The sequence below is a fragment of the Centropristis striata genome, chromosome 21 (genome assembly GCF_030273125.1).
Source record: "Centropristis striata isolate RG_2023a ecotype Rhode Island chromosome 21, C.striata_1.0, whole genome shotgun sequence".
Taxonomy (NCBI): Eukaryota; Metazoa; Chordata; class Actinopteri; order Perciformes; family Serranidae; genus Centropristis; species Centropristis striata.
In genome coordinates this window covers 29,680,268-29,703,424 of record NC_081537.1, presented here as the reverse complement: position 1 = coordinate 29,703,424, position 23,157 = coordinate 29,680,268, and the positions used below count along the sequence as shown (strand labels likewise).

Below are 23,157 nucleotides of genomic sequence, written 5' to 3'. Positions count from 1 at the left end.
TGCATACCAGCACCTCTAATGCCTGGTGCACACTAACAAATATTGAAATATTTACCAATTTTACAAATGTGGGAGATATAACAACAGATTGAACAGATTTAATTTTAGTAATGCACACACTAGAAAAATCAGTGGTGTTTTTACTTCATTTCTTAAACTCTTTTTTTTCTTTTTTAATATAATCTGGTGGTGTCATGTAGACCAAACGCCTTTTAATATTTGAGATGAAACCTCTCTCTCGTCGTCATATTTGTTTCTCACAGCAGAAGAGCAAAGCTAGCTCAGAGCTAGATACATAAATCCTCTGTACATCTCTACTCTGATAATCAGCAAGACAAATAATCATGATCAAAACAAACAATCAAAGTTTATATAAACAGCTGGTGGAATAACTGTCAAGATACATTGACAGGAAATGTCGGTAACACTTTACAATAACCATCATTTATAATGATAAAACAGAGTTTATTAATGTTTAATCATTTATAAACCTGTATAGGCCATTTAGAATGGTAAATACATCATTTGTTAATGTTTAACTAACTAACTACATCATTTATAAATGGCAAACAGATGGTGTACACTGCAAAAAAAGGTGTGCCTAAAAACCAGATAAAAACACTAAATCTGAGAGAAATGATCTTGCTGCATGGACAGATAATTTACCTTGACAAGATTTCTTAAATTAAGATTATTAAATCTAGAAATAAGCATGTTGAACGATTAAAATAAGAGTTTTTTTTATCTGGGTAAGAAACAAATCATTTGCAGCATATTAATGTACGTTCATAGTTACTTTACCATTAACAAACAATTAAATTATAATTAATAGTTTATTAATAGTTTTAGTTGCACTAATAACATTTTTAACACCATAATAAGTATGTTAATGATTTTGAAATGATTCATATACCTTTTAGGAATTGGTTGAAAACATTTAAAGATGAAATATGTATAGCACTTTGTAAATGGTTAATAATTGGTCTATAAACCATCTATAAACATTATTTAGTTGGTTATTGTAAAGTGTTACCGAAATGTTTGGTTTAAAAGTGCTTCAATATTACTCTTGGACAGCTGTACGAACCCCGGCCCTAATAGGAAAAAATGCCGAACCACATTGACCTAAAAAAAACTAGAATCTTATTCGATTTACACTGGAATTCGTTGGAGGATAACTTTTTACCTTTGTACAGAGCCAGGCTAGCTGTTTCCAGTCTTTATTCAGAGGGAAACTAACATGCTGGGTGTGTTTGTGAGCTTAATATAAAACCACAGACTTGTTTTCATTTTCTCCTGGCAAGAAAGTCAATATGCATATATCCTCCTGGGATCAGTACTCTATCTGACCTCTGCCTTTTTTCCATCAAGTCTGGTTCCTCTAATGTAGAGATGGAAATAGATGAAACCCTACCTGGGCCACACCCACAGTATGTGCATACACTGCAAAAAAGGTGTGTCTAAAAACAAGATAAAAATCCTAAATCTGAGGGGAATGATCTTGCTGCATGGACAGATAATTTACCTTGACAATATTTCTTAAATTAAGATTATTCAATCTAGAAATAAGCATGTTGAACTCTTAAAATAAGAAATTAACTCTTCAACAAGATCAATTATGTAACACTTCTAAATCTAAAGTTGTTTTTTTTATCTTGGTAAGAAACAAATAACTTGCAGGTCACTCTGCTCGGGCCAGTTCATCGCTGCTTGCAGCTTTAATTTATATTGTTTTAAGAGTTAATTTCTTATTTTAAGCGTTCAAGCTGTCCATGCAGCAAGATCATTTCCCTCAGATTTAGTGTTTTTAGACACACATTTTTTGCAGTATACCTTTAATTCATAGTAGTAAAATAAGTGTTTGTTGAGGAATTGCTAAATCATAACTCAACATATCACCCTTGCTGTCTGAAAATCTGGCACTTCTGGTTATACTTGAATTTTGAAGTGCAAGGATAGGCTTTGAGAAAAAAAAAACATGCTCATGTCTGCACAAACCTCAAGCTTTTTTTTTTCTCAACTTTTTTGTTTCTGGGCGGAATTCAATCTACAAAGGGACTCAAGACAGTTGATAATGTGGTGCATACGGGACAATGAGCCACTGCAGGGTATAGGAATATAACAATGTCCTGTGAAAAGAACAAACCCCTCTGTTGTACTCTAAGCAATGTTGAAACCAAACATTGTGGGCTGTACATTTTATTTAAAAAACAACTGAAAATGGATCAGTGTTTTTATCATCTTGGGATGTTCGCATGAATGCACAAACAACTCCCCCTGGCTGTACAGTCTTAAACCTGTGATGCTGACAGTGTTGCCATGGAATCTGCTGTACAGTACAAAATGTTTTTAATGGGCTTTTTTTGCCTTTTTAAGAAAAAAAACTGAGCACTTAGAGGGCATAGTTGTGACCTCTGGAATGGTACTCCTATGCTCAGGACATCATGTGTCAGTCTTTGGGAAACTACTGTGGATTTGCACAAGTTGTCCAGAAGCGTGGAAAAGGACTAATGACTCTGAGAAGGGACAAGCACATTTCAAGACTGTTGTAGCTGAATGACATAAAACACAACCCCACCTGCTGTCTCTGGAATATGCTCATGTGAAGGAATACGTCACCTTAAAAGCACCGTTTGAATATTGCTTAGTGTTGAACTACCTTGAATTCTTAAAGAAAACTTTGTGCCTCCATGATAAACGGAGAGTCCAAAAATGTAAATTTAGTTATATTCTGTTATTTATATATAACCATCTGTCCTTTGACCCTCACATCAGATAGGGAACTACTGCTAAATCCTTAACCCATTTAGGCCTAAAACGCCTGGAAAAAATGCCTGTAAAACCTCTGGGCGATTTTAAAATAACCCCCTAAAACCTGAAGTTTTTCTGGAAATTCAACAGAAGTGTCAACGCCTACTAAATAATAGCTTTTTCAGCCTCTGTAGCAGGTAGAAATGAAATTCAAAAAAGTATTTGAGAGCTTATACCAGTTATATGTGAGCTCCCTCTGCTATAGTCGTCTTCCGCCATGATTTCAGTTCTGGAAAAGTCCCATGTTGCATTGCGACACTCCCACATGTATTATGATGCATTTCATTGGCCAAGAGACCAAAAATAGGTGGAAAATACTACAAATACGACAAAATGACATATACGCTGTCCCGGCTTAATTGGTAGAATAACGCAACAGCGACCCCGGTTTTAATGGTGGAAATGTGGCAATGCTTTCCTGGCTTAACTACTTGCCAGTAGTGAAGTGGATGCAACGATATTAGCTTACCTTCTGAGAAGGTTCCGATCCAAGAATAGATCGTTTGGGTAAGTTGGCAGGGTCACGAAACTACAAGGTTTTAGTCCTCAAAACTATGTGAACACTAAAAGGTCCCCCATTCCACCACAAAACAATGGTCCTCATACATTTAACAAACCAACTTCACTTGGCACTAGTTTGTTTCTTGAAAAAGCCAGTAAACACAATGACAGTGCGTAGTAATATTCTTGTCCAGACGTAGAACTCGGACAGCAGAGCTCAGAAAGTAAGCTAACAGCTTTGCATCCACGACACTACTGACAAGTACTTCATACAATTTACTGTCCGAAATCCTGAACTGTCCCTTTAATGAACGAAAGTTTCCAATTGAATATCAAAATGGATTATGGTGTTCGGTTTTATTTACAACAATGTCCTAACTTTTTTTGGAATCAGGGTTGTAGTAGTGATGGCTTAATGAAGATTCATGAACCATGTCCTTTATTTTCTGAGCCTCCAGATGGTGCCCCCTTCTCAACAAAGGATTGAAAGCTCTCTGGATTGCCGTTCCTTGTGCCTTCTTTCTTTAAGTTCCACCTAGTGGGGTCAACAGATGTAACTTATGCTTCATGAGGCTTCGTTCTGACATCACTAGTAAATAAGATTTCAGCGAATATGCAGCTGTTTAAGAAGCACAGAGCAAACGACTGGATAAATGAGACTTGGGTTAAACTGCAGGAGTTGTTTTAGAGTTTGGAACGCATGTTTTGACATTGATTTTGTTGTTAAACGGGGCTTTCATTTACTTCCATTCATTGGGAATTTACTCCGATTTTGTATTCTCCTTTTACCACGGAGGCATGCAAGAAAAGTTTTCTCCAAGAATTCAAGGTTACACATTGTAATTGATATTCAAATGGTCATTTTGAAGCAGAATTTTTTTTTAAAATACTAATGCACTATGCTGTGTTTAAACCCCTCATTGTGTAATTTAGCCATGCTCAGTGTAGAAATAAAGACAGACAGTTCTGTTTCACATGAATCAAGATCCGTTTAATAAAATCCAATCCAATGCATACATGCATTAGTTGAGATCATGCTTGTTTTTCTTACTTGAGCCATTTTTCATGAATTATTCAATAAATTAGTTTGAAATAAATACAGAGCTTTATTATTATTATTATTATACACACAGCCATGACAGAGCGAACAGGAGCCCGATGCATAGCATTCTGAAAGTGCAAAGACTCAGCCACAGATGTGCCACAGATACAGTATATAGATAAGTGACGACAGAGGAAGGAAGAGTAGAGGCTCAGATACTGAGGTGCTCAGATCAGATTCAAACACTGACCTCAAACTGCAGAGTTAAGATCACGAACACAGAGAGTAGAAACAGTGAGAAAAGGTTTGTTTCTAGAATGTTTAAAATGTACATTAGAAGAATGGGAGGTGAAGCAGGCCGGCGGTGAGTCTGACCGGTTGTTTTCTCGAATGTTCGGAGGCATGACAAAACAGGAAGTGACATCATTGGGTGACTGCTCTGCTCTTGCACATTATAAAGATAATCCCTTCTGGCAGTGTGTCCCTGCAGGCCCTGGTCGCCTTCACTCTGCTCTAATCCAGGATCAGGGATCGGCTGCGGGGGCTCGACGCTGCTCTAATCTTCGTGGTCCTCTCATCCACTAAAATATGTCAAAGCAGGCCAGGCCACACTGCAACCCGCTCTCTTTACAAAAGCTAGTTTTTCTCTATGTTAGTGTTCTTGAGAAAATATCTCATTTTTAAAATTCTACATATTAAAAGCCTGTACACACAAATAATAGAAAAATAAAACACTGCATTCAGCTTGCCTCTGAAGATTAGCAAAGTAATTAACATCATTAGATTCAGTCTAGTTTTATAGACAGTCATAGAAAATTATAAGTGTCACAACATAGCTGAATCTAGAGTTTAGGGTGGCGCTATGATTCTTGGGACACCTGCAAGGCAATGAATGCTAAATATTTAGTCAGGTTACAAAGTTTTTGAAAAAAAGCCCCCAAATCCTGACAACTTTGGCCTAAACATTCTTCTTCATCTCAAAGATTGCTACCAATACTTCTAATTTCCCTCAAGTAAAGGTGCTTCCTCAAAGAATCCAACTGATTACAATAGATGAATCGTTAAAGGAAAGGAGAAGGTATAGGCGGGAAGCAATGGAATGAGAAAAAGTGAAAGTAAAAGGAATGAGCTGGAAGATGAGGAAGGGCGTGGAGCCCTCCTGATGTCCAGTTGATGGAATGAGAAACGAGGTGATCCAGGAGGACAGAGGGAGCAGGAGACGGAGAGGGGTGAGGGAGAGATCAAGCAAGTCTATTGGTTCTTCTTGTCTTCTGGAGGGGAGTAGGGAGGAGGCTTGTCCTATGGAGACAGGACAGTTATGGTGTCAGATAACAGTACAGGTAAAGGCTATTATTAAACACTCCCTTATTTACATTTACCATGACTCAAATTTAAGAAAATCCCACACATTGGTCCATACATACAGTAGTGTTCAAAATAATAGCAGTCCAATGTGACCAGATTAATTCAGGTTTTTAGTATATTTTTTATTGCTACATGGTAAACAAGGTACCAGTAGGTGCAGTAGATTCTCAGAAAACCAACAAGACCCAGCATTCATAATATGCAGCTCTTAACACTGTGCAATTGGGTAATTAGTTGAAAGGGGTGTGTTCAAAAATATAGCAGTGTCTGCCATTGACTTTACAAACTCAAAACTATTTATCAATCCTGTGATCACTAAACTAATATTTAGTTGTTTGACCAGTTTTTTATAACTGCTTCACATCTGTGTGGATGGAGTCAACCAACTTGTGGCTCCTTTCAGCTGTTATTCCACTCCAAGATTCTTTAACAACATTCCACAATTAATTTACATTTCTTGGTTTTGCTTCAGAAACAGCATTTTTGATGTCACCCCACAAGTTCTCAATTGGATTAAGGTCCACTCCATAACATCAATGTTGTTGGTTTGGAACCAAGATTGATGACCTCACTGATTGAATGCCACACTGCTATTTTTTTGAACACGCCCCTTTTCAATTGCACAGCCTTAAGAGCTGCATACCACGAATGCTGGGTCTTGTTGGTTCTCTGAGAATCTACTGCACCTACTGGTACCTTGTTTACCATGTAGCAATAAAAAATATACTAAAAACCTGCATTAATGTGGTTAGTCACATTGAACTGCTATTATACTGAACACTACTGTATTTGCACCATAAAAGGACAAGATAAGAGTGAATATGTTTCAAAAGTGTCTCACAGTCAGTTCATTTACATGCACAATTTAATCGATCTATGCTTAAAAATCGATATTGGCGTCTAATAGGACTTCTGTCCTTGTCCCAGTTTACATGGAACTGAGAAATCAAATATCTGACGGGAACGTGTCCTCCTCCTCAACACTAGGTGGCGATATGCGTCGTTTCAGCAGGTTAATACGCCCCCTTTCTGTTGACCTATTATGTCATCATAATCAAGTGGAGAAACCGGCATTTTGGAACAACAAGTACAACAAAATGGATAATTGTACAGCTCTGTTCATTTCCTACGTATTGTACACGTCTAAAACCATGTTGCTGTTCTGGTGGTTCTTCTCCTGTGATTTTATTCTTCTTCCATGACCGGCTTTCTTGGGTGTTTTTGTTCCGGGGTCATACTCTAGCAGGGGGTGGAGCATGACCCCGGAACAAAAACATCCAAGCGTTGTCTTGTTATACATGCTGGCAAAAATCCTATTCCAATCGTATTATCTGTGTGCCTTAATGGGAGTTGGAGAACTCTGACATCAGTCAGACTAACATGTTTACATGAAGTTCAGTTGTCCAGTTATAGTCAGATTAAGGCAATAATTTGTTTCGTCAAAAAATGATTTTGGTTATTATCAAGAAAACCATGGAAAATGCCTAGATATCAGCTCTTAAATTAAACTCTTATCAGTTATTTTGGTTTGTTATTATTACATTTGTCCAAACAAATATACCTTTAGTTGTACCAGCCATTAAAATGAACAATTCATTGAAGAGAACAAGGTGGTCTAATCATTTTTTTCTCCATGACTTTAAGTTAAAGGAAACCCACACAACTAAGAGGAGAAACATGCTTATGATTCTATAAAGGGCACAAAATCAATATCCCAACCAACTGGTAGATGAATCAATTGAACATCAGATCAAGGTTATTATAGTTAATGAAAACTAACAAAATAACAAAAACTAGAATTGAAAAAACATTTTCGTTAACGGAAATAGAATAAAAAGGTTTTTTTTAAAACGATAACTAACTGAGACTGTATTGTGTGGTTACAAAACTAACTAAAATTATAGTGAAAATGTCATTCGTTTTCGCCTTTGTCAACTTTTTTCATACGTAAACCTTTTGGTTTATATTAAAACGTATTTCATCCATCTGGTTTTATGACTTAATAAACTTATTGGGACTGAGATGGATCAGACAAAGGAAATAAAGGAAACATTTATTGTGACTTTTTTTAATCTGGCACCCAACAAATACCCCATTACAAAACAACTACAACTAATAAAAACTAAACTAAAACGCAGCATTTCCAAAAAATAAAAACTAATTAAAATTAACTAAAATTGAAAACAAAAATTGACAATCAGATGTTTATCAGAGTGATGTTACCTACCTGTGGCAGGTACACATGTGTAGGAGGCAGCGTGGCACAGCTGGCGCTGGCTGCTGCCTCAGCTGCTTTGGCCTCCGCTGGGAAAGAGACAGAAAGAGAGAAAGGAGGGGAACATTAATTAAACATGGTTTCACCGTTAATCCCTGGGATATATGGCATGACTGAAGCTAATCGAGCCTCAACTACACAGAGCTGTTTAATGAGCGGAAGAGGAGATGTAGGCAACATTAAAAAGGCCTTATTCTGTGGCTTCAGTTAATAAACCTGTTACAGTTTGGGGTGAAGGGCTTGTAGAACCTGATAATGTAATAAATTCCCGATAATGTAATAACCCCAATAATGTAATAAAAATCTGCACTTGAGTCCATTGAAAATGTAATAAAACCTGATAATGTAATAACTTCACGATAATGTAATAAAGTGTATTTCCCAATAATGTAATAAACTTTTTACCAATAATGTAATAAAGTATAACATTAATGGTTATTACATTATCAGGTTAGCCTTCATTTCACAAGTACTGATAATGTAATAATTCCCCAATATTGTAATAATTTAACAGCAGACCACCCATTACTTGGGTTCAAGTGGTGATACTGTGTAGGCAACACTAACTCAAGAGCTCTAGCGCCACCAACAGGTCAAAGTTGAATGTTTATTCACTTTTGACCCGTTCATCCGTTTTTCACAAACGAGGTATCCATGACACACGAATGATTCAACAGCTTCTTGAAATCTAAAGGTGCTTGGTGTTATACTTTATTACATTATTGGTAAAAAGTGTATTACATTATTGGGAAATGCACTTTATTACATTATTGGTAAAAAAGTTTATTACATTATTGGGAAATGCACTTTATTACATTATCGGGAAGTTATTACATTATGATGGTTTTATTACATTTCCAATGGACTCAAGTGCAGATTTTTATTACATTATCGGGGTTATTACATTATCGGGAATTTATTACATTATCAGGTTCTACAGGGCTTTTCTTCTCAAAATCTTTAAATATGCCAAAAAAGCCAATACATTTTGTTTTACTGTTCAAGTTCAAAATTCAAGCTCAAATAATATGGACATATATCAAGATATTTCCAATGTCTGCAAAATAAAATCATCAAAAAATAAAAAAAATATGAATTGCTACCATCACCCTGACTGCTCTGCGCTATGCTACAGGCAACACAGTTGTTAATATAGAGCCTGGCATGCAGCACACTAAGCATATAATCTGGCTATTTTCATCTATTTAAGATTGCATTTTCGTTGCGCTTGTATCAGCCATGTGAGGTAGACAGCACACAACTTTTGGGGGTTGAATTTAGCAGGACATAATTTTGTTGTGCAGTCAGATCTGCACTGGTTTCTATGTTTGATTTCTATGTTTGATGTGCACTTCTCTGTCTAGATGTTTTGATACTTTCATAGTTTTAAGAGCAAACTTAAGACATATCTTTTTAATTTGTTTTTTACTTGAACCATTTTTAGAGATGTTTCTGCTCATGCATCTTAGTGTTACAACATCTTCTCTTTTATTTATTTATTTAATTATTTTATTAGTCTTTTTTTATATATATTTTTTTTATCTTTACTTTTTAATTATTTATTTATTATATAACACCTTTTTTATCTAGCTTTCTTACTTTTTATTGTTGTTGTTAATATTATTATTATTATGGGGGATGAGGGATGGTGGATGGAGGGTCAGGGTGGAGGGTTGGGGATGGACGGAGGGTGCTTGCTTGTTTCTATGTTTTATAATTATTATTATTTTTTTCTTTTCTTTATGTGAAGCACTTTGTGTTAAATTTCTCTTGTATGAAAATGCTATACAAGTCTGATTGATTGATTGATTGATTGATTGATTGTGTTTATAAAGTATTTAGACCTGATTTATAACAAAAAAAACTCCATGAAGTGTCACTTTTTACAGTATGAGATATATAGTATTTGATGATCTGAGATATGGAATAGGTGGGTTCCTTGAAAACAACTCTCATAACAGTTAAAGATTAGACAGTAAAAAATAAAATTCAATGGCAATCAGCTTTTATAAAGCAACCCAGAGCCATCACTTTGTTTACAATTTTCATTTTTATTTTGGCTGATGGAGGCATTAACACCTCCTCCTAGCTACAAATCAGTGAGAGCCTCTTTGCCAGAGAGCCTCCTCACCTGCTGCTGAGGAGGGGAGGTCCGGGTCATGTGGGGGCTGCTGGCCAAGAGGAGCAGAATAAGGAGGTGGAGGTATGTAGGCCGCAGAGGCATCAAACGCTGGAGGGTGGGGGTAGAATCCACCTGGACAGCAGGAGCACACAGCTGCATTCACCATTTCACAACACTTGAAGTAGAATTGTATTGCGAGATCAAGGTAACAATAGGGCTGTTTCCACTACCTCATAATATATGAGGCATGTCTCACTAGCCGAAACCTAATTTGAATACAAGTAGTCCGGAGCCGGCTTTTGTCGGGCCTTTTTTAGTCCCTGTAGAAGAGCAGGGTCTTTTTTCTCCCCTGAAAACAGCCTGGTTACTGATTGGATAGATTGCTAAGCGGGATGTGACGTAGTACTCCACACCAGTGGTTCCCAACCTTTTTCTTGAGGGACCCACATTTTTTCCATTGTAAACTTTGGCGACCCCCCCATTGTCCATTGCTTCTATGAAGCCAAACTCAATGTGACTTTCATGGTACCCTCTCTTTTTCTTTTTGAGATATTTAGCATTTTCATCTCCCTGACGCTTCGCCATTTTTCCATTAGCTCTGTGTTTCTGTTGCTAGGTGAGGTTACCGCTAGGTGAGGTTACCGCTAGGTGAGGTTACCGCTAGGTGAGGTTACCGCTAGGTGAGGTTACCACTAGGTGAGGTTACCACTAGGTGAGGTTACCTGTGTATACTGCAGGAGGGATGTTACACATGTCCTCATTCTCGCGATATAGCCTTTATTTTTAAACTTTTCTATAGTGATTTTTCTATTTAAATAAATGAATAAACGTTTAATGTAGCCCTTATTTAGTTGTTTTTGTCCCACTAATGAATTAAATGCTGACTCATCTATATTTAACACATTAGATTTATTACCCTTTAAAATCAAGAGGGCTTTGCGACCCCCCAAGGATCTTTGGCGCCCCCCTTGGGGGGTCGGGCCCCCCCTGTTGGGAATCACTGCTCTATACGACAACAACAGGCACCATTTGTAAAAGCTGGCAAAGCAGTGTTCCCAATTTAGCCACTTTGTTGCTAAATTTAGCGACTTTTCAGACCCCCTTAGCGACTATTTTTCAAGAAAGCGACTGGAGACAAATCCAACGACAATGCTACAGGCAATACTACAGGAGGTGTTCACTTAGCGATTTTGTTTACAACAAGCACCGGACACTCTGTGCACAGTTAGTGATGCTGTTAATTCACAATCACTATGTTTATGATCAGCTGTGCATAATTAGCCATGCTGCTTTCAGCTGCTGACGTTCTGCACAGTCAGCGACGGTGAAAACCATACGTCACCTCCAGAGTCTCTAAATCCCTCTGCGGGCTAACTTGTACTGGAGACAAGCAGAGTGAGCAGACTTTTGTAGAGGGTGTGGCATGAGACTTTCCCGGTGGACACTTTCCCCCCTAGTGGAAACACGGCTTGTGATAACAACTTCAACTGTTACAGCCCCTACCTGGTGGAGGAGGGTTGGGGTAGGAGTAGCCGGGTGGAGGTCCGGCAGGGTACATCCCGTTAGCAGGGGGCGGAGGATAAGCATAGGCCCCGTTGGCCATGTAGGGGCATCCGCCAAACCCAGGAGTCACTGGCTGACCTCTTGATGCTGCAGGACACAAAGCAGAAAGAGGAAGAAACAAGCAAGAATGTTACTACTGCCCAGACTCCATTTACATATTGTTAAAGGCAACAGGTCTGGATTCACCGTTACACAGATGATACACTTAAATCATAACGTATAACTTCGTATGACTCCTTAAGAACAACATTTCATTTCTTCAGATTTTTTACTTGAACAGCTATTTTCTAAACTAAGCTAGATAAACTTGAGTAAGATTTGAAACATTCCTGTTTCCACAAAAGATTATAACGTGTGATTTCATTAAATCCGTTCTGCTTTGTGAAACTTACATTGCAAATTAACCTTTTAAACAACTGACAATAAAACAAAAATAAATGATTTGACTGTTTCCTACTGTCAGAGGAAAACCTCACTTAACAGTTTCTTACCACTCATAAACAGACAGCAACTAATTCAGTGAAAATAAAAAAAACATAATTCAGTATTCATTTTAAACAAACCTGATGTTCAGATTCTCGTCTGCGCAGTTTACAAAATTTTATAACTGCTGATTAATTAAATTGTGTTCTAATGAGTAAAACATGAAGAAATTAAGCAGAAGAAATTAGTAATTAGTAATGTAGAAAAAAAGAAATTCAGCCAGAGCATCGTGCTTAAAAAGTGGCGAAAAATCAGCGTGTCCGCCTGGGTCTCATGTCTCCATCTCTGGCAATCAGAGCAGGAGCCAATAAATGCCTGTGGCTAATGCAGAATCATTTGTACCAGGAATGAATGCAGATTGTAAACTTTCAACTAAAGACAAAATCTAGATGTTAGTTGGTGTTGGTGGACTTTTTTATTGCAGTGGTAAAGTGTTGCTTTGGAAGCGTACCCTGAGCTGCGACCTGCAGCATGTACTGGCCAAACTCTATAGCTCCTCCAGCGGCAAAGACAAGCTTGAACACAGCAGTGCCCTCCCAGCCACCTGGAAGAGACAACACAAGGAGGAATCCATGCAGTTATCAGACATAGAATACTAGGGGTGAGGAAAAAAAAGTATGTATCTCAATTTTTTATAGGGTGATTTTAAAAATAGTTTTTTCTCCCCGGAATCAATTATATTACATCATATCCGTGTCCCGGTGGTGTAGTGGTTATCGGTCGGTTCGCCTCCCGCCTGCGGCTCTTCTGTGTGCAGTTTGCATGTTCTCCCCATGTCAGCGTGGGTTCTCACCAGGTACTCCGGCTTTCTCCCACAGTCCAAAAACATGCACTTAGGTTTAATTGGCGACCCTAAATTGCCCGTAGGAGTGAATGAGAGTGTGGTTGTCTGTCTCTATGTGTCAGCCCTGTGATAGTCTGGAGACCTGTCCAGGTTATACCCCGCCTCTCACCCAATGTCAGCTGGGATCGGCTCCAGCCCCCCACAACCCGAGTGTGGATAAGCAGTTAAGGATAATGAATGAATTAATGAATATCCTTGTCCAGAAAAACTTCGGCCTTGTTGTCAGTGTTGCCAATTTAGCGACTTTGTCTCTATATTTGCGACTTTTCAGACCCCCCTAGTGACTATTTTCCAAATAAGCGAATAGCAACAAATTTTGTGACTTTTTCTGGTGGTATTGGAGACTTTTGGAGACTTGTGCCTACTCTTCTTAACGAGCAGCGGGGGCTGCCGGCGGCCCCTCCCTTGTCCCAAAGCACTCACAAGCGGCACAGTCCTCCCACAGGAGTCTCTCCCATCTGCCCTCAGAGCCAGGATGTTAACCCCTCGGCTTCCAGTCTGTAAACAGCGCATGATTCCAGCATTATAGAGAAACGTACCTGTCTGTATCAGTCCCGTCCCCACATCATCTCTCCGTGTGCATGTGCGTGCAAGCCCAACTAAATACTATTAACCTGTCCGGGCCTTCAGAAGTACAAACACACTGTTGCATTATGCCGAATGCCATTCGTTAGCCGCGAGCTAACATTGCCCTAACAATTAAAGATGTTTTAATCACAAAAAACTACTATTATTTCCTGTCACTAAACACATGCAGCTTTCAAAATAAGAGCTTTATGGCTTTATTTTGGCCAAGTGTTTTATTTTTTATCTTACAGCATTACTTCAGAGAGCACTGAGTAGTCTGAGCCCTTTACTTATTGTTTAAAAACATATTGCTTAATCTATTGAACACATTCATTACATTAAGTGAATTATATTAAAACTAGCCTACATTTGTGCTGTGTGAACATTTCAATTCATTTTGTAGCTGTAACCTTTAAAAAATGCTGTACATGTTATGTACTTCTTTTTGTCTCAGTTGAAATAAATGTCAGCTGCTGGATGGACTGACACACAGTGATGCATTGTTATAGGAACAACATTCATGGTTTATCATCTCTAGAAGTGTATGATTCAACTTTTTTGTTTTTTAAGAAGTAAAAGAAAATTGCAATTATTGATTATATCGAATCATAACACTTGTAGAATCGCAATTATCAAGATTTGCGATACAAATTGAATCGGCACCTTAGAATCGTGATACAATCGGATAGTGGCCAAAGCATATCATACCACCCCTATAGAATACTGTGAATGTCATCAGCCAATGTTTCTGCACCAAGGGTATTATAGTTAACGAAAACTAACGAAATAACGAAAACTAGAATTGAAAAAACATTTTCGCTAACTGAAATAAAATAAAAACGAGTTTTGAAAATCCAGCAGCGGCTGCAGAATACATGTAGGGGAACACTGCATAATCCTATTGGTTGATATGAAATGTATTTATTTAGCTCCAAATAAACAGCTGCTGGTTAGTGAACATGCAGGAACACATGGTAAATATGTTTACTGAGACTGGGATGTCTACACTCCAACCAACATTCAAAACACCTGGAACTGTAAGAGTTAATAACCTTATTGGGGCTAAGATGGATAAACCAAAGTGAATAAAGGCAAAATTTATTATGACCTCTTTGAATCTGGCACCCAACACATACGTAGCTCATTACAAAAAAAACTAAAACTAAACTAAAACAAGCAAACTCACTCGAATTTAAAAACAAAAATTCACAACGAAATTAAAACCAAAAATAATGAAAAATCCAAAACTATTATAACCTTGATCTGCACACACACACTGTATATACCTACCTCCAGGCTCTGCGTTGACAGACCCCTTGATGTAATTGGCTCCCAATACAGGTTGTTTGATCTCGCAGCCTTTTATTAGGTAGAAGGGCATCATGAAGGACTGCAGTGCATCCCGACCTTTAGCCACAAAGATCACCTGGGAGAAAACAACATCAGACTTATGAGACGAGAGGAAAGCTAAAGCTAATGCTGCTTATTAGCGAAATCAGAGTTCTGCATGTCGGTGACAGATGATGATGTCAGCACGAGGCTGTGGCTAAATAACAGATAAGACATCTGCGTCATGTCTCTCACCCTGTATGGAGTTAGGTAGATGCTGCCCTTCTTGCTCTTCCTGAAGGCTTCAGGCAGGCTCTCTGCGTCACAGAAAAGCAGCTCCACGTTATCATGGTTCATCAACACGCTGGTGACAGAAATAGATAGGCAATCAGTCAGTGGATTGCTGGAAAATTTGCACTGCAAAAAAGGTGTGTCTAAAAACAAGATAAAAACACTAAATCTGAGGGAAATGATTTTGCTGCATGGACAGATCATTTCACTTGACAAGATTTCTTAAATTAAGATTGTTAAATCTAGAAATAAGCATGTTGAACACTTAAAATAAGAAATTAACTCTTAAAAAAAGATTAATTATCTAACACTTCTAAATCTAAAGTTTTTTTTTTATCTTGGTAAGAAACAAATAATTGTCAGTGCACTCTGCTCGGGCCAGTTCATTGCTGCTGGCAGCTTTAATTTATCTTGTTTTCTTAATTTAAGAAATCTTGTCCCACCTTATAAATAGAGGTCAGAAGATCACTTCCTCCTCTTTGTCCCCAGAAGTGAAATTATCTGTCCATGCAGCAAGATCATTTCCGTCAGATTTAATGTTTTTATCTTGTTTTAAGACACACCTTTTTTGCAGTGTGATGATAAAAACATGATTTATCCATGACCTTTCTATTGCATTATATTTTCATCATGAAAAAAAAAAAAATAATAATTTGTATGCATGGTTAGATTACTGTAAGGGGCGACTGGGCAAAGGCCAAGGGGCCTTCACCTGCAAAACATTAATCAATAAGTATACAATAATAATATTAACCAGGGGAAGAAAAGACAACAATCAGAGATGCTGAACAGTTGTAAAGAGACAAAAAAAGAGACCAGAAGAACTACAAAGGGATGCCAAAGAGCTGCAAAGACTCATTATAAACTAAAAAAGTGGCAAAACAACTACACAAGATACAACAAATTACTACAGAGAAACATGAAGCAACTACAAAGAGTGAGAATTCATAATGTTGACAGAGATGCTAATCCTTATCCTAAAGACACTCAAAATGACTACAAAGGGATACAAAGCAACTGCTAAGACACACAAAATTAATAAAAAGAGACGACTGCAAGGCTATAAAAAGAGGCAAAATAGTAACAGATAAAAATAACAACAAACTTTTGTTGTGTGATGTCTACCAAATTGACATGTGACCATATCCACAGTGAAACATCACAATGATATCATTTGGACACAAAAGCCACTACAGGAGCTATATCCACCATTAAAAATCATCCTCATCTTATTCATTCTTTCACCAGAAAACAGTGCATTACATAGACTTAGGGCTGGGCAAGATATCGATATAAAAGATATATCAATATATTTTTAAATGTGATATAGAATTACACCATATAGCGATATAGTTCTATTTTTTTTCTTTCTTTATATATAAATGCTGCCCTTACTAGGGTTTATCATATTTAGTTCTTTTGTAATGTTATTTTTTCCTCATATAAATATATTTATTTCAGAAAAAGATTGGCCTATTTTATTTCATTGGCTATTTTTATTATTTATTTAAGACATTTTTTATTTTAATGTGCACTTTATGGAGCTTTGATTTAACAAAAAGGTTCTCCTGTTATACAGTATTTATGTTCACTTAAATAAAAAGTTTCAATAAAATTACTTGTGATGGGCGGCCCGGGTTCGAATCCGGCTTGGATTAGCCTAAATATATCGGTAGGCCTGTCACCATAATCAATATATCGACTTATTGTTCTATAAGCAAAAATGGACACGATAACTTTTTCCGGACACACACACGGACACACACACACGGACACACACACGGACACACACACGGACGGACACACGGACGGACACACGGACGGACACACACACACACACACACACACACACACACACACACACACACACACACACACACACACACACACACACACACACACACACACACACACACACACACACACACACACACACACACACACACACACACACACAACGTGGGAACATTCTGGATTCAAGCCAGCTGAGCGCTGAGAGCCCGCTAATATCAACGAGCCGGGATGTCAAATTTGCATGATGTAACGTTATATGCTGCAAACGTTTGATAGGCAGGACGATTTGCCTAAAAAACTTCCCTTTCCCAAACAGCCATTCCAGCATTTCAATGCCAATGTTCAATATTCTTGAGAATTAAAAGTAAATAGCTCTGAAAAAGGATTTACTTGAATTATTATGCTCTAATATCATATCAGCGGCATAAAAAAAAATTAAAAAACACATTAAAAATACTGTCGTTTATCGTCATAGTTACTGGGAGAATATATGGTCCTAAAAAAATCGTTATCGTGACAGGCCTATATATCGGGATATGACTTTTGGTCCATATTGCCCAGCCCTACGTAGACTGTAAAAGTAAGAGCTCTCTTAAACGCTTGAATCAGTTTGAATTATTTTGCATCTGCATACACAAAAATCTGTCCGTGCAACATTAAATAAATCAGAATTTATACTTCTTAAACACTGAGTAAATGCTACTGCAAACACGTGCCCAGGTGTAGGTGTGAATGTGGGGTGGCTCAGCGTAAATGGCATCATCCATCGACCCAACCCTAATGTGGAATGACTACATAACAACACAAAACAACAACAAAAAGAAGATAAACAACTATAAAGTTAGTGGCCCTCATTTTTCAAACGAACGTAGAAACGATCGCAAATCTGAGCGTATATTTGGTGTAATGACAGGGTTCACGTGGGATTTATCAAACGATCGTATCTCTCCAATCACAGCGTGACAATGATCAGCTGTTGATAAATGTGGTGGCTGGAAACAAGCCTCATTTAAATACCACGCCCTAATATATATTATATATAATATATACCTGATTCAGAAGGCTTGCCTCGAGAGTTTACGACACCGAAGGACTTAATACGGCCAAAAAAAGGATTTTTTCACCCCCTAAAGTCAGCTTTAGGGTTAGCTTTAGCTAGCAAAGTACACCGTTACAAATAACAACAGGAGTAAAATAGACATATTACAGAAATACGCAGCGACGGAGGTTTATGAAATAAAAGTACTTATAGTTATAAACTCAAACAAGTTCACTGAATATTTTACATTTGGAGCAAAGACTTAGAAGTTTTCAGCTTTTTGGTTGAAGGAGGCGAACAATGTTTTAAAGTAAGTTTTAATCCCAAAAGAAGAGGAATTTCTCAGAGTCAGAAAGTGAAACGCTGACGTCCAACAGCTGCAACACAACAAACTGGTTTAGTTTGGCAGCATAAAAAGTGAAAAGGAAGGAAATCAGTGACGCTGTCAGCAGAGTAGCAGTGGAGCATTAAACTCCTGGTGAGGTTGGAATATTTCATTTATACATTGTGATTTATAAAGCCTAATAGCTTATATAATATCAAATATTGTTATTATTATGATGGAGATGGCCCGCGGGCCAATTGTGGCCCTTGTGACGATATTTTGTGGCCCCCACCTCAATATGAAAGTTTAATGTGAGATTTGAATGAATGGAACTTTACCGTGCTGTGTGTTGAAGGTCCCTTTAATTACTTTTTAAAAAAAATAATTTTGTGTCTTTTTGGTAATTCTGTGTCTTTTTTTGGTCATTTAGTTTCTTTTTTTAAGTAATTTCGTTTTTTCTGTCATTTTGTTTCTTTTTTAAGTAATTTAGTGTTTTTTCAGTCATTTTGTGTCTTTTTTGGTCATTTTGTGTCTTTTTTTAAGTCATTTTGTGTCTTTTTTTGGTCATTTTGATACTGCCTCCAGCGGCCCCCAGGTAATTTGAGTTTGAGACCCCTGGTCTAAGATCAATTCTCAGACTCAGACGTGTGGACTTCACGCTGACTCAAACCTGCGTACACGAGCTGAGAGCAGACTGAGATCTGATCGTTCCCTCCACATTGATAAATGCCGAGCCTTGTAGATATGATCTTATGCCCACTTTACACTCACTTTCTGTCGTATGCTCGTTTGATAAATGAAGGCCAGTGTGTATTGCTCCTCAGAAGGAGAGTTGCATGCCTTTGCCCTGGGCCCATTATCTCATAATCCACCCCTGTTTATATTGGGTTGTGTATGACTCAAACTCTACTATCATAATCTTTGACCTACCAGCTTAAAAATGAGATCACTGGGTTATTGTGCAACTGTACTGTTACTAAATATGGCCATCAGTTGCTTTGGGTAAATAGTATTATAGTAAAGGATTAGGCTTACATGCCATGCAGTCCAGAGCTTACTAATGGTTCTGGGTTAGCTCTAATGGGTTTATCATTGTGTCCCAGTATGTTCTAGACCAGGGGTAGGCAGTCTGAGGCTCCAGAGCCACATGTGGCTCTTCAGGCCATCTGCAGTGGATCCCTGAGACTGTGACAAAAACATTTATACGAAATGAAACGGTTAGTTGTTTACGTTTTAATTTTTATTTAACATTGGTTTAGACCCAAATCGATTTATATTCTTCGATTGTAAAAATGTGCAGCTTATATATGGCCTTAAAACATTGTTGTTGTTTTTTACTTTTTGGTCAACTTAAATGTGCATCATAGCTTAAAAAAAGACTACAGCCCGCCACCTTAACGTCTACATTTTGCCAACTTCAAGGCTAGTTTTAAGTTTCCCTGTAAGGCTAGCTTTTGATTCCAAATCTCCTGAGATATGTGTCAAGCCTCTCATTCTTACTTCTTTCTGACAAAATCATATTGATAAATGCTCATTGTGACCTATTAGTAAAGCTAGTAGGCTAGTTAAGACTTAGTCAGCTGTTTCATCATCATTGTAAGGCTTGAAATAAGGTTTGCTGCTCCATGCCGACATTTTTTCCCCTTTTTTCTGCCAACAGTGGCTCTTTTGCCCATAAAGGTTGCCGACCCCATTCTAGAAGAATCTGCCACTGATATAAATTCATGTATGATTCATCATCATTAGTTTGAATGATTGACTTGAATTGTTCTTCTCTCGCCGAAATAAGGCTGTTTTTGCCAGAAGCAGTCATGTTTTAACACTGTAAGACCCAAATATCATTTTGATTCTTTTCTTGTGATTTCAACTCATTAAAAGCAGTAAACATGCATTTTGACTGATATTCAATCCCTGCAGTGATTTATTGATTCATCATCATTAGTTTGAATGATTGACTTGAATTGTTCTTCTCTCGCCGAAATAAGGCTGTTTTTGCCAGAAGCAGTCATGTTTTAACACTGTAAGACCCAAATATCATTTTGACTCTTTTCTTGTGATTTCAACTCATTTCAAGCAAGTGCGGTGACTTGGTCCGTATGTGACAAAACAAAAGAAACATTTGATAGTAGAGCAGGCCAGAGAGCAGCTGGTGATGACAGGGAGCTAAGCAGCAACACATGCTAATGTACAGTTACAATCCCATGAAATAACACTTTCACTTGGACAAGAGCGTCTAATCAGAGCGTTTAACACAAGTCAACATGTGTGTCATCAGGTGAAGTGTGCTCTGCTGACTGCAGTGATGATATAACAGGTGAAGGCCATGTTTGGGCTCCACTAGATGCAACGTGAATCTCCCATTAACAAACATGGCGTTATAATAATTAATGCAGCTTTACTTGCTATCCCGCATGTATGGGTATATTTAGTGTCGTTTTGCAGTGATTATGAGCGCATTTTCAATTCGGCATACGTGTTTATTTAGCTTATGTCTACTATAAAGCACATTATTAAATTAAAATGACAAGCACAATGACCGCCGACACATACACATTGATTAAATGTAACTAGCTTATGTTGTATATAAAAGAAGCTACCAGATGATTCTGGTTGTCATTTCTATGAAGTAGCTATTGTTAGTTGTTTGATAGAAATGACTCGTGTTCCAGGCATGTAATAATAATAAGCAGTGAGACATTTGAGTGTTCATTTTAACTGAGTTTGGTGCCGTTGTCCCCGGAGAACCGTTCACCTTAACGGCACTAGTTAACGCTAAGCTACGGTAGCTAGCCGAGCCGTTAGTTACCTCTCACTGTTGTTGATGATGACTCCGCCGGACTCCGAGTGGTTCTGGTTCAGAGTCATGTCGACGGGCCTCCTCACTCTCTAACCGCTAACTAGAGATGAAACGGGTGTGTTCCTCTGTGAGAGGCTCTGTGCTCAGGCCTGTCTGAGCCTCGGGAGCTTCTCTCTGCTGATAACGGATGTTGTGATGCTGCTCGGTATGATGGCTGCACCTGCTCTTCCGCGTCCCATACGGGGGACACGCCCACCGAGTGACGTCACACGGCTTAAAAATCATGGGTTTATGAAAAAAGGAGATAAAAATTGGCGGGGTTGATATAATGCAGGGATGGGCCCTTATGCACTTCATTCACTTCGTCTCATATTTATTTATTTTCTCAATTTGTGATGCCAGACTTTGTTTTGTTCTACCCGAGATGAATGTTCTGACCGTAATCGGAACTTCTCAATAAAGTTTTGGGGGAAAAAAAGAAAAAAGGAGATTTATGGATGTTGTTTTTTAAACCCAATAGGTGTAGGCCTATATGAGAAATATTTATATATTTAGTCGGTATTTAGTCGGTATTATCCAATAAAATACTAAAACAGTTAAACTGGATTTTTTTATTTGTTCTTGTGTGTGGATATGAAAAGAAAACAATTTTCCATCTTATCTTTAAAACGTATATATTTTGGATGGCTGCACCTGCTCTTCCGCGTCCCATACGGGGGACACGCCCACCGAGTGACGTCACACGGCTTAAAAATCATGTGTTTGTGAAAAAAGGAGATAAAAATTGGCGGGGTTGATATAATGCAGGGTATATAGTCAACAATAAGATCAAAGAAATTTCTTTTAAAATAATTCACAGAATCTACACCCACTAAAATTTTTCTTCAACGTTTTAAAAAAGATTTAGATTTGAATTGCTTTTTTTGTGAAGGGCACCCTGAAAGTATTTTTTATTTATTTTGGTCTTGCCCTTTTTCGTCTAAGTTCTGGAAAGATATTTGTAACTTCCTTTTTTTTTCAATTGAACCTAATTTGTCCCTTTGTTTTGAAAATATACTGTTTGGTTTCACTGACTTCCCATACACAAAAAAAAATCAATATTACATTATAAATCTAATTATACTATTGGCAAAATATCACATACATAAATCTCGATACACAAAAAAAAAATCCCCTCTTTTCTATATTTATAAGTGAAACCAAGCAGTATATTAATTCTATTAAAGACTCTACTAATTTGAAAGCTGCTAAAACTCTGAATATTTGTAATTTTTATAATATTTTTGTATGACAACCTCTTTATGATTTATTGAAACCCCCTGGCGACGTTCTGATGTATTTTTTTGTATTACACCCCACCCAACTGCCTTAATAAAGTTTATTTGAAAAAAAAAAAAAAAAAAAAAAGATATAATGCAGGGAAGGGCCCTTATGCACTTCATTCACTTCGTCTCATATTTATTTATTTTCTCAATTTGTGATGCCAGACTTTGTTTTGTTCTACCCAAGATGACTGTTCTGACCGTAATTGGAACTTCTCAATAAAGTTTTGGGGGGAAAAAAGAAAAAAGGAGATTTATAGATGTTGTTTTTTAAACCCAATAGGTGTAGGCCTATATGAGAAATATTTATATATTTAGTCAAATATACCGGTATTATCCAATAAAATACTAAAACAGTTAAACTGGATTTTTTTTCTTGTTCTTGTGTGTGGATATGAAAAGAAAGCAATTTTCCATCTTATCTTTAAAACGTATATATTTTGGATGATCGCTTATATTTTACAGACACAGTTATGCAGAGGTAGAAGAAGATTATGAAGCATTAAAATAGGAAGAAATGGACTTACTCACAGCATGAAATTGGACTTTTGGCCAATAACTGATGGCAATGGCACCACAATTGGATACTTTTTTGAGCTTTGTTTAGCACATTTTTGTTGTTAATAAGCCTCTATGATTTACGTATCATTTTCTATATTAACCTGGAAAATTTTTGTTTGTATGTGT

The 23,157-nt window shown here is 37.5% G+C and overlaps 1 protein-coding gene across 1 annotated transcript; it reads right to left on the bottom strand.

The window, feature by feature from the left end:
- Positions 1-4,276: 4,276 nt before the first annotated feature.
- wbp2 (WW domain binding protein 2) lies at positions 4,277-21,386 on the bottom strand. Its single transcript, XM_059324622.1, has 8 exons — positions 21,158-21,386; positions 15,158-15,266; positions 14,864-14,999; positions 12,614-12,706; positions 11,620-11,766; positions 10,126-10,248; positions 7,947-8,023; positions 4,277-5,653 (listed from the first exon to the last, which is right to left on the bottom strand). The coding sequence occupies exons 1-8, from the start codon at positions 21,214-21,216 to the stop codon at positions 5,606-5,608; spliced, it is 792 nt and encodes a 263-aa protein (XP_059180605.1). The 5' UTR covers positions 21,217-21,386; the 3' UTR covers positions 4,277-5,605.
- Between the last annotated feature and the right edge of the window lie 1,771 nt (positions 21,387-23,157).

What these genes read in the sequence shown, in the direction of transcription:
- wbp2 (XM_059324622.1), bottom strand. Translation starts at nt 21,216, where the DNA reads ATGACTCTGAACCAGAACCACTCGGAGTCCGGCGGAGTCATCATCAAC. An exon ending in CCCCAACCCTCCTCCACCAG is followed by an intron (nt 10,249 to 11,619) that starts GTAGGGGCTGTA and finishes CCTGCTGTCCAG; the next exon opens with GTGGATTCTACCCCCACCCT. An exon ending in CCTCCCCTCCTCAGCAGCAG is followed by an intron (nt 8,024 to 10,125) that starts GTGAGGAGGCTC and finishes TCTCTTTCCCAG; the next exon opens with CGGAGGCCAAAGCAGCTGAG.